Source organism: Mandrillus leucophaeus, unplaced genomic scaffold, assembly GCF_000951045.1.
Source record: "Mandrillus leucophaeus isolate KB7577 unplaced genomic scaffold, Mleu.le_1.0 Scaffold171, whole genome shotgun sequence".
Classification (NCBI taxonomy): Eukaryota; Metazoa; Chordata; class Mammalia; order Primates; family Cercopithecidae; genus Mandrillus; species Mandrillus leucophaeus.
Window position 1 is genome coordinate 3,069,880 of NW_012101710.1, and position 11,933 is coordinate 3,081,812.

Genomic DNA, 11,933 nt, shown 5'->3' on the forward strand with positions numbered 1-11,933 from the left:
GGATCACCTGAGGTCAGGAGTTCAAGACCAGCCTGGCCCACATGGGGAAACCCCCATCTCTACTAACATACAAATATTAGTTGGGTGTGACAGTGTGCACCTGTAATCCCACCTCTTCAGGAGGCTGAGATGGGAGGATCGCTTGAACCTGGGAGGCGGAGGTTGAAGTGAGCTGAGATTGTGCCACTGCATTCCAGCCTGGGCAACAGAGCGAGACTCCATCTCCAAAAAGAAAAAAAAAAAAAAGAAAAAAAAAAACTGCTAGAGACCTTTATTTTTTCTTTCCATCCAGTCAATTCCAGACGAAACCCAGCTCCGAGCCACTCGGTGCTCCCATGTGAGGACAGTTTGTGGCTGTTCAGCAGCCACGTCTCCTGCCCAGGGGCTGCCCTGGGCTCCTGCTAGACCGTGTCCACCTCACGGAGCGTGTAGTCCAGGATGGTGTCCTGACCCTGGAACTTGAAGTACCCGTGGAATTTCTTCTTCTGAAGCAGGAGTGGAAACCAGTAGCTGTCATCGGGCCACATGTCCTTGAAGGGGATCTGGTCCAGCTGGAACCAGCATGGGCGCATTTCTGTACCAAGGAGGGAAGAGGGGCACTGATATGCAACCCAGACTTCATGCTTAAAAACATGGTTTTTCCGGCTGGGCGCGGCGGCTCACGCCTGGAATCCCAGCACTGTGGGAGGCCGAGGTGGGCGGATCACGAGGTCAGGAGATTGAGACCAGCCTGGCCACCATGGTGAAACCCTGTCTCTACTAAAAATACAAAAAATCAGCCAGGTGTGGTGGCGGGCGCCTGTAGTCCCAGCTACTTGGGAGGCTGAGGCAGGAGAATGGTGTGAACCTGGGAGGCAGAGTTTGCAGTGAGCCGAGATGGCGCCACTGCACTCCAGCCTGGGTGGCAGAGCGAGACTCCGTCTCAACAACAACAACAACAACAAAAACATGTTTTTTTGTAGAGATGGGGTCTCATTATATTGCCCAGACTGGTCTTGAACTCCTGAGCTCAAGCGATCCTTCTGCCTCGGCCTCCCAGTGCTGGGATTCCAGGTGTGAGCCCCGGCGTCTGGCCAGCCCAAACTTACACTGACTCTCTGAGGAGTTCACCGAGTGATCGTGAAGAACTTGACGATCGTTTATATTTAATCCTCATGACCATGTTTCTCATTTTAGGGTAGGAAAATGGGCGCAGAGCAGGGGCGGGTACACTGCTGGAGCCTCAGTGCAGAGACCACTGCTCATGGGCCCCGCACTGGCACTGTGGGGTGGAGGGGGACGCAGGCTGCCCGCTGCCTGGCACTCAGAGATGGTTTGGGCTGATGGCCTTTCTCCCAGACAGGAGATGGGACCCGCAGAGTGGGGAGGGGGAGCAGGCCCCGTGAGACTCACCGTCGCTCTCCGTGGGGGTCCCCTGGATGCTGTCTGTGCAGAAGATATGCACGTCCATGAGCTCAGGCTCGCCCACAAACTCAAACACGATCTGCCCCACCTTGTGCAGGGCATCCACCGTCAGACCGCTCTCCTCCTGCAGCTCCCTGCGGGCAGAGGTGGATGGGGGAGGGAGGCCGTCAGGGCATGGCGCCACGCCCATACGATGGCAGGGAGGAGGAGCTGGGCATCTACACACAGCCCAGGGAGCCACCAGGGTGGATGGGAGACCCAGGAGGATGTCGCCCAGAAGGCGTTAGCTGGTCCTGACCTGGCTGAGCTTCAGAATCAGCTTGAACTGTGAAGACACAGAGTTTGGTTGAGCGGCTCTGGGGAGGGGCCCGGAGGTGGTGTGGAGCCGCTGGTGGGAGGAACACAGTTCTTGTCTGTGCCGTATGTGCACCAGTGACAGCCCAGGCCCAGTGGAGTCAGCCACTTGTCCATGGTCTCGAGACCTGAGGGTGGCAGGGTGGGGACCAACCCCACTTCCTTCCTTCCCGGTTACTTGCTTTTCCACGGCTGAGCATCAGAGCCCACGTAGCGGTAGTTATGACCGCCGGGGCCCTGGGACGCTGGTTCCGGGAACCCGGGCTCTATACTCTGGGCCTGTCTGCCCAAAGAAATGTCTGTCCAGCCTGGTGCCCCTTCTCTGGGAACACAGGATGAAACCACAGGCTTCTGTGATCTCTTTCCTGAGGGAGGAGCTCTGGTTTTAACTCTGGCCCCCGGGCTGCCCACACGGGACACGTGGCCTGGGCCTCTTCCTGCATGTTCTCAGGACACGTTCCCCACCGCTGTGCCTGGAGGAGGTGTGAGGGGCTGACTTCACCACGGAGTGCTCAAGTGCTGCCGTGCCTGGGAACAAGCCTTTCCCTGCTTCCCGCACACAGAGCCAGAAGGCTTCCCCGAAGTAGTCTAATGCTGTTGCTAATTTAAAAATTACATATTTGTTGTAGACAACCAGGACACAAAACGCCATAAACTCATCACCCAGGAATGCTACCGTTTCAGTGTTTTTCCTTTGGCTTTCTCCTCTGCTCATCTCTTAGAAAATGCAAACATTAACTCTTAATAGTTTAAAGTTAAAAAATAAAAATGCAAACAGGTTGGGTACAGGGTGGCTCATGCCTGTAATCCCAGCACTTTGGGAGGCCAGGGTGGGAGGATCGCTTGAGCCCAGGAGTTTGAGACCAGCCTGGGCAACATGGCAAAACCCTGTTTCTACAAAAAGAACAACAATTAGCCAGGCATGGTGGCACTCGCCTGTAGTCCCAGCTACTCAGGAGACTGAGGTGGGAGGAATGCTTCAGCCCAGGAGTTGGAGGCTGCAGTGAGGTGTGATCACTGCACTGCATTCCAGCCTGGGCAACCAAGCTAGACCCTGTCTAAAAAAAAAAAAAAAAAAAAAAAAAAAAAAAGGCAAACGTTATACACACTTTATACCTTGGGCTTTCCACACAAGAAAGGAGGAGTGCGTGACATTCTACACCTTAAGGAATCCAGCCGGCTTCTCAACTCCTATTTGGTATGGAAGAATAAAATGTTTCAACTTCGGGTTATGGTGGAAACCTGTGTTGGGCACAGCGGTGCTGCTGACCTCCCATTCTGAGCGTTTGCTTGCTGTGCTCAGTAGGGTTCTTGCTCAGTCCCTCAGCAGAGGCTTCCCGAAGACCCACTCCATGCTGGGAGACCCTGGGGATACACGGGCTGAGCCGCTGGGTACCTCAGTCTGCTTCTGTTACCATGCCCGGCTAATTTTTCTGTTTTCTTTTTGGTAGAGACAGGGTCTTGCTATGTTGCCCAGGCTGGTCCTGAACTCCTGGGCTCAAGTGATCCTTCTGCTTTGGCCTCCCAGCGTGCTGGGATTTCAGGTGTGAGCCACCATGCCTGGCCTAAATGGTCGGATTGAAGTGATGCCTCCTCAGCTTAAACTGCAGGGACTAGAGAGGAAGCAGACCTGGAATCGGCATTTATTCATGGAAATGGCTAATGAAAGTTGGACTTGAGCTAAAAAATTAACGTGTGTTTCTACTTGTGGGGTACAAATGGCTCCCCAATTAGATGCAACAGAGATGTTCGGTGGGGCCTCGCCCGCCTCTTGGCGGCCGGCTGTTGCTCGTCTTCAGAAGCGTCACCTCCCAGTGGAATGTTGTGACTGATTTTAGTTCATCTTCCCCAGCTCATGGCAGCGTAGGAAGCATCAAGAATCCTCCGGGAGACAGAGCTGAAGCTCCATTTCCCAGGCGGGGAGCGCCAGGCAGGTGAAGACAACGCTGCTTCAGTTCTGCCCAAGTGTCTGCTCTATCCATGGCACTCGGTTCCCCACACGGCAGACGGGGAAGACGATGAGAAATTACATGAAACAAACACAGGGTGGTGAGGCCTCTGTGGCGTGGGGAGGTGGGAGTGGCAGGTTCCGGCGGGCCTGCTTCCCATCGCTGCTCCTGCGTCCCTGGCCTCGCTGGTCTTTGGGGATCAGGGATGCTGTCTAGAAGGGTTGGCTCACACTGTGCACCTAAAGCCCAAATCTGCACGCCCCCACGATTCAGTACGCCCCACGTGCCTGTCCCCTGTCCCGCAGAGGAGGGTCTGAGTCTAGCCCTCTGGACCCCTGCAGGCGAGCGGGCAGGGCGCCTAAACTGGCTCTTGGCCTGGGAGTTAGGCCCGTCCTGGGGTCCTCCTGATAGAATAGGGCTGAGTATTGCGTGGATAAAGCAGGGACCAGCCTCCCTGGAGACTGGGCTGCCGAGGCTCCTCCTGAGCAGCAAGGGCCTGGGGTTGCCCCAGGAGCAAACCCGTTCAGACTGGCAGGTACTGCAGCCCAGGGCCATGCTGGTGGCCTGTGGCTGATGGTACCTCATCTCCTGGACACGAGGCTGTTTGCTGCTGGGTTCCCCTAAGCACCAGCCTGTCTGGCTCCAGCGCCCCCGTTCCTCACGCCTGCAGGTGCTCCCCAATGAGGAATTGTTTCTTTTCTTTAAGACTGTCTCGGCCGGGCACAGTGGCTCACGCCTGTAATCACAGCACTTTGGGAAGCCAAGGCGGGTGGATCCCGTGAGGTCAGGCATTCAAGACCAGCCTGGCCAACATGGTGAATCCCCCATATCCACTAAAAATACACAAAAAAATTAGGCGGGCATGGTGGTGGGTGCCTGTAATCCCAGCTACTTGGGAGGCTGAGGTGGGAGAATCACTTGAACCCGGGAGGCGGAGGTTGCAGTGAGCTGAGATGGCGCTAAAATAAAAATTATGGCCAGGTGCGGTGGCTCACGCCTGTAATCCCAGCACTTTGGGAGGTCAAGGTGGGCGGATCATGAGGTCAGGAGATCGAAACTATCCTGGCTAACATGGTGAAACTCTGTCTCTACTAAAAAATACAAAAAATTAGCCGGGCGTGGTGGCAGATGCCTGTAGTCCCAGCTACATGGGAGGCTGAGGCAGGAGAATGGCGTGAACCCGGGAGGCGGAGCTTGCAGTGAGCCGAGATTGCACCACTGCACTCCACCCTGGGCGACAGAGCGAGACTCCGTCTCAAAAAAAAAAGAAAGATACCGAGGCGGCCTGCAGACTCACAAAGAAGGATGTCCACACGACCTGCAGACTCACAAAGGATATCAATGTGGCCCGCAGACACTGTGAAGGTGCTCCCCTTCCGCAGTCCTGAGGGCACGCAGAACCTCCGCGAGCTCACCGTCCCTACCAATATGGCAAAGATGAAAAAGAGAGAGTACCAAGTGTGGTTCAGCATTCGTTTGAATTAGCGAAACATCTGTGAAAAGACGCTTGGCAATCTCTGCTGAAGCTGAACATCGAGTTTTCCTCCATGGTAACTGTCCACAGGAAAGGGTGCACACGGGCACCGAAAGACACGTCAGGACCGTTCCTGGCAGTCGCTTGCAACAGCTCCCAAGGGTAAGCCCTGCACGCACACCTGCAGCAGAGCTGGGGTCCTGCTGCAGAGAGGGTGAGCCTGCAGCACAGCGGGTGAGCTGCAGCACGGGCCTCTGCAGGGCATTACCCAGCAGCTGGAGGAGCCACTGCTGTGGCACATGTGATGCTGAAAAGAAGCCAGACAAGGGCGCAGCCTCTAGGATCCCACACCATATTTGGGAACAGGCCAAAGTCATCAGCTGTGCTGGAAGTCAGGGTGGAGGGCGGGGTCCCACGGTCCACTTCTTTTTCTTTTCTTTCTTTTTTTTTTTGGAGACGGAGTCTGGCTCTGTCGTCCAGGCTGGAGTGCAGTGGCCGGATCTCAGCTCACTGCAAGCTCCGCCTCCTGGGTTCACACCATTCTCCTGCCTCAGCCTCCCGAGTAGCTGGGACTACAGGTGCCCGCCACCTCGCCCTGGCTAGTTTTTTGTATTTTTTAATAGAGACGGGGTTTCACCGTGTTAGCCAGGATAGTCTCGATCTTCTGACCTCGTGATCCGGCCATCTCGGCCTCCCAAAGTGCTGGGATTACAGGCTTGAGCCACCGCGCCCGGCCCACTTCTTTTTCTTGATCTATATGTTGGTTAAACAGGTGGACCTGCCAGGTGCGGTGGCTCACACCTGTAATTCCAGCACTTTGGGAGGCAGAGGCAGCTGGATCACTTGAGGTCAGTTCGAGACCAGCCTGGACAACATGGTGAAACTCTGTCTCTACCAAAAAATAAAAAAAATAGCCAGATGTGGTGGTGCACACCTGTAGTCCCAGCTACTCAGGAGGCTCAGGCAGGTGAATCGCTTGAACCGGGAGGTGGAGGCTGCAGTGAGCAGAGATCATGCCACTGTACTCCAGCCTGGGCAACAGAGCAAGACTCCATCTCAAAAAAAGAAACAGGTGGCCAGGTGCGGTGGCTCACACCTGTAATCCCAGCACTTTGGGAGGCCGCAGCGGGTGGATCACAAGGTCAGAAGATAAGATACCATCCTGGCCAACATGGTGAAACCCTGTCTCTACTAAAAATACAAAAATTAGCCGGGCATGGTGGCGGCCGCCTGTAGTCCCAGCTTCTCAGGAAGCTGAGGCAGGAGAATCGCTTGAACCCGGGAGGCGGAGGTTGCAGTGAGCCAAGATCATGCCACTTCACTCCAGCCTGGGTCACAGAGCGAGACTCCATCTCAAAAAACAAAAAAACAAAACAAAACAAAACCCACTGTGCAATTTTCTCTATGTGCATGACACTTCAGTAAAAGTGCAAGTTATGCTGGGCACAGTGACTCACGCCTGTAATCCCAGCGCTTTGGGAGGCTGAGATGGGAGGATCGCTTGAGGCCAGGAATTTGACACCAGCCTGGGCAACATGGCAAAACCCTGTCTCTACTAAAAATAAAAAAATTAGCCAGGTGTGGCGGTGTGCACTGGTAGTCTCAGCTACTCGGGAAGATGGCTTGAGCTCAGGAGGTCGAGACAGCTGTGAGCTATGACTGTGTCACTGCACTCTATCCTGGGCAGTCCTGATCTTATAGAATGATTCTGGAGAACGACTGGCAGGAAGTGAATCATTAAATATGATTAAAAAGGGTGAGAGTGCCATGAAGGAAAGATACAGGATGAGATGTGTTGAGAACGACGGGTGGGGAAGGCACTTTCTTAGCTGTGAAAGCTGTCAGGGGTGGGGTGGGGGGACAACCGGATGAAGAGCAAGGTGGGCCACAGCTTGGGATGTCCCAGGAGCAGAGACTGGGGAGGGAGGGGGCAAGGCAAGCCCGTGGGGGGCTCAGTGGCTGACACAGGAGGGCGGCTGTAAGTGCACTGAGAGGTGTTAAGGGTTTAATGTGTGAGTATGCGTCTGTGTGTGTTGCGGGTTGGGGGAGACCCAGATGCAGTCTGGGAAGGGCCACCTGGCAGCTGTGTGGAATGGAGACTGCAGAGGGGAGAGTGGAGGCCATGAGGGCCAGCCCAGCTATGGGGCTGCTGCACCTGTCCAGGTGAGGGGGATGGAGCCAGGTTACACCCGAGGATGGAAGTCACAGGCTTCCTGCTCTGTGTCTCAGTTCCCCCACTCAAACCCTGGGCTGAGCGCAAGCCACCGCTGTATTCAGCAGTGAGGGTCTGGAGTGCTGGTGCCTCTGTTTGTGTAATATTTACAGAGGGTAAGAGGAAAGTTCTTTCGACCGTGACAAAGTTCAGAAGAAAATAAATCAGGGCTGCCAAGGGGGCCTGTGCTTTGCTTGTCACCAGCAGGACAAGGAGAAGAAATCCAGCCACGTGGAGCTCCTCCATCCAGCCTCCTCAGCTCTGCCGCCTGCTGCCCTCACACCTCCCACTTCTCTGCACAGCTGGCGCTCCTCCAGCCCTCTGTGCTTCTGCGAAGGTCTCCTTCCTCCCTCCCTCCATGCCCTCCCAGCCAACGTCAAGCCCTCAGAGTGTTTTCCTGGTACCCAGTTAATCACCCTTCCTTTCTCCTGGAGGCCCCTGGCCACCAGATGTGGACCAGACCTCCTTCTGCAGGTCTCCTGAACCCGGCGCCAGACAACACGAGAGCTCCAGAGGCAGGGACTGACCTGTTCCTCCCTGTGTCCCCAAGCCCCACACAGAGCAGCGCTACCGAAATCCATGAGGTGATGGGTGGTCTTACCAGATCAAAGACAAAGGGCTGAGCAGGAGAACCCCCAGGGCCACCTCTCCTGCCTGTTTCCTGTGCTGTTGTTGCTCTGCACACACTCCTGGCATGGACACGCTGGATGCCCGATTCACACCCAGTGGTCTTCCTCCCCAGCTGCGGCCCCCAGCACAGCCTATCGCACTGGCACCTGCCACGGTGACTGATCAAATGTGTCTGCATGGCATGGTCCCAGGCCTTAGAGGGGAAGCACACGCAGGGCTCTCCAAACTGAGGGTTGGGACCCACATGATCCGGGAAATCAGCTTAGTGGATTACAATTGAAAAAAAGGGTCAAGCCAGTGGCTCACGCCTGCAATCTCAGCACTCTGGGAGGCCCAGGAGGGAGGATCGCTTGAGCCCAAGAGTTAATGAGACCCCATGTCTACGAAGAATTAAAAAACTGAGCATGGTGGCATGTGTCTGTGGTCCCAGCTATTTGCGAGACTGAGGCAGGAGGATCGTTTGAGCCCAGGACTTTGAGGCTGCAGTAAGCCATGAGGGTGCCACTGCACTCCCGCCTGGGTGAGATCCCATCTCTGGAGAAAAAAAGAGACATGAATGGGAAAAGTAGAGTGCCCTTTGATGTAATAAGGGCAGCTACTGCAACTTATTTTAGCTGTACCTGCATACCTGAGTGTGTATATTCTATCATATAAAATGTGTTTCTTACTGCAGGTTGTGATGAAAAAATTGGAAAGCCACTGGGGTCCTGGCTTTCTTGCGTGCCAGGACCCTCTTTACTCTGTAGTTCTCCTCTCCAGGGAAGCTGGCCTACCTTTCTCAGAACAAAAACATGAATGGGGGCTAACATCTGTGCAGCGATGTTTACACAGATGATCTCATTTACCCTGTGAGGGGTGAGGGGTGTCTGGAGGACTGTGTGATCTTGGGTAAACGGCTCAACCTCTCTGGGCTTCAGTTCCTTCCTAGGTGAAGCTGACTGTGTTGAGGATGCAGACTTTGTGTACACTGGGTGTGAGATAAAAGCAATCATCAGCGCCACTGAACAGACAGAGGAACCAAGTGACTGACGAGCCCTTCGGTGACAGTGAGGGTGCCGGGAGGGTTCAATTCAAGCCGTGATGCACAGAAGCTTCCAGATACACCCTGAAGCCCCCAGCACCACCACGCCACAACAGCTAACACGCACTCAGCACTCACTACACACCATGCACAACAGCTAACACACACTCAACACGCACCACACACCACACACAACAGCTAACACACTCAGCACTCACTACACACCACGCACAACAGCTAACACACTCAACATGCATCACACACCACGCACAAAGGCTAACACGCACTCAGCACTCACCACACACCACACACAACAGCTAACACACTCAACACGCACCACACTACACACAACAGCTTACACTCAACATGCACCACAAACCACAGCTAACACACACTCAACACTCACCACACACCACACACAACAGCTAACACACACTCAGCACTCACCACGCACTGTTCTAAGTCCTTTGTGTTCATTTCCTCATTTAATCTTCACAAGAGTCCTAAGGGCTGCGGACTGGTCTTCATTCTGAGATGAAGACACTGAGGCTCACAGGTTAACTCCCTGCTCCGGGTCACTTAGCTCTAAGTGGTGAAACCAAGGGTGTGGCCCTACAGCCCAAATCCCTGTGCCCTGGGAAAGCCGGTTCCACGGCCAGACCTGCCCTGTTCTTACCTCCTGGCCCCATCCTCGATGGTCTCTCCTTCTTGCACTTTGCCCCCGAAACCATTCCACCGGCCGGCCCCGAAGCCTCGCTTTTTCATGCCCAGGAGAACTCGCTGAGGCTGCAGGACCAGCACCAGGGTATAGAGCCTGGAGGCGCCCATGGTCCCTGGGTTCTGAAAGGAAGGCGAGAGGGCAGTCAGTTACGATGCGCGTGGAGGAAGCACGTGCCAGGGGCCAGGAGGACTGGGATGTGCTCTGGGAGGCAGGGTGGGGGGGGGTACGCTATAATTCCCCAGCCCTGCCACGTGTGGCTTCCCTTGTGGCAGGTGGAAACCTGCCATTGAACCAATGATTTTCTGGGGTAGAAACAGAACCCAGTGGTCAGCAGGGCTGATCAAGCAGAACACAGGCTGGCGCTACCTTCCTTCTCCACAGCTCAGCCCTCAGGTGCAGAGGACGTGACCTTTCCAGACTGCACTCTTGCTCCTGCGTCTACCCCCAGGAACGCCCTCCCATAGGCACACAGTGGGGAACAACGGTCCCCGTGCCTGACTAGCACCAAAATAACCACAGTTTATCCTGTGGTTCTCAGGTCAGGCGTCAACTCTGGCCTTTTGATTAATAGGAGCTTCTTTCAGTCTAGTGGGACCTGGCCTCTCTGTAGCAGGCTTCCAGATCCCCAGGAAATGTGTGGTTGTAGACACAGGTCCACCCAACAGGGCCTGGCTAGTCCTCCCTCCTGTGACAGGAGTTTGTACCCCACTCACTCTGCTCCTACTGTGGCTACTGTAGGACCTGGCACCCAGGGGGGCCACTGGAAGTCGCAAGGGCCCTTCCTGCTCCCATAGGTGTACAGGTTCAGGTTCAGAGGACTCTCAGGGTGATGCCTCAGCCAGGTCCCTGATGGAAAAAGGACCCTGGAGAAATGCTGGAGGGCCAGGACCAACTTTCCTTTATTTATTTTGAGACGAGATGCTGCTCTGTTGCCCAGGCTGGAGGAGAGTGGCATGATCTCGGTTCGCTGTAATCTCAGCCTCCCTGGCTGAAGCCATCCTCCTGTCTCAGCATCCCACATAGCTGGGACCACAGGCATGAGCCACCACACCCAGCTAATTGCTGTATTTTTAGTAGAGATGGGGTTTTGTCATGTTGCCCAGGCTGGTCATGAACTCCTGAGCTCAAGCAATCCACCCACCTCAGCCTCCCAAAGTGCTGAGATTACGGGCGTGAGCCACTGTGCCCAGCCAGGACCAACTTTTCTGGGGTCCACACCTGGCTGAGACACAGGATTCAGGACCAGTGATCCGCCTTGGAAGCTGTGGTGTCTGAGAAAAGGGACTTGATGGTAAGCAAAGAAGAGGGCAGGGAAGTGCTGGGTAGAGGAGGGAGTGGTCTCTGGCTAGGGCTCCACCCCCAGGCCTGTGCCCAGGGACCTAGGTGAGGACAGGCATTTCTGTTTTCCTGCCCAAATGTTGCATTTCCCAAGCCTGCCACGTCCCAGTCCTGTGCCTATAAAACCCCCCAGACCCTAGTGGGCAGATACACAAGCTGCTGGATGTCAAGAGGACGTGGAAAGCACAACAACAGGCACCAGCAGGGAATCAACTGGAGGAAGCATGAGTTTGGCACGGGCGTCAGAGGAGAGCCCAGGCTGCTCAGGAGAATCACCTTCCCACTCCAGCTCCCTTCTGGCTCCCCCATCTGCTGAGGGCGAATTCCACTTATAAAACCTTGCACTCTCTCTCCAAGCCGCCCTGTGATCTGATTGCTCCGGTACATCAAGGCAAGAAACGCGGGGACACAGAAAGCCCTCTGTCCTTGCGATAAGGCAGGGAGTCTAACAGCTAACACAAGCCACCTACAAGGCTGAACTTTCAGAGTACCCTCTAACACACGCCCACGGGGGCTTCAGGAGCCGCAAATATTCACCCCCAGACACTGCCTGCCCGTCTCTATGCTCCCCTAGAGGCTTGAGCAGCGGGGCACTGAAGAAGTGAGCCACATCCCCATCGCAGGCCCTTCGAGGAGGACAAGGGAACCTTTCCCGTGTCACTGAGACTGGGTCCTGGTGGCGGAGGCAGGTCAGACAGGGTAAGTGGGTTTGTGGCTGAGCTTCACACCAGGCCCGTGTACTTTGTCCCGACACTGATCTGTTCCTGCCAGAAGCCACGGTTTCCAAAGTAAATTTCAGTGATGATTTACTCCTGGTCTCCCCCAAGCCC

At 55.2% G+C, this 11,933-nt stretch overlaps 1 protein-coding gene across 3 annotated transcripts in view; it reads right to left on the bottom strand.

The window, feature by feature from the left end:
- Positions 1-257: 257 nt before the first annotated feature.
- The window catches only part of NUDT1 (nudix (nucleoside diphosphate linked moiety X)-type motif 1), a 13,378-nt gene continuing 1,702 nt past the window's right edge, over positions 258-11,933 (bottom strand). The window contains exons 1-4 of one of the 3 annotated variants that reach the window (XM_011976927.1): positions 11,380-11,612; positions 9,721-9,884; positions 1,393-1,538; positions 258-574 (exon numbers count right to left, since the gene is read on the bottom strand). In XM_011976927.1, coding sequence (XP_011832317.1) covers positions 402-574; positions 1,393-1,538; positions 9,721-9,884; positions 11,380-11,490 — 594 coding nt within the window. In that variant the 5' untranslated portion in view covers positions 11,491-11,612 and the 3' untranslated portion in view covers positions 258-401. Of the gene's footprint in view, positions 600-1,392; positions 1,539-9,720; positions 9,885-11,379; positions 11,613-11,933 lie in introns of those variants that run through there. The other 2 variants (XM_011976928.1, XM_011976929.1) reach the window with 2 other exon arrangements.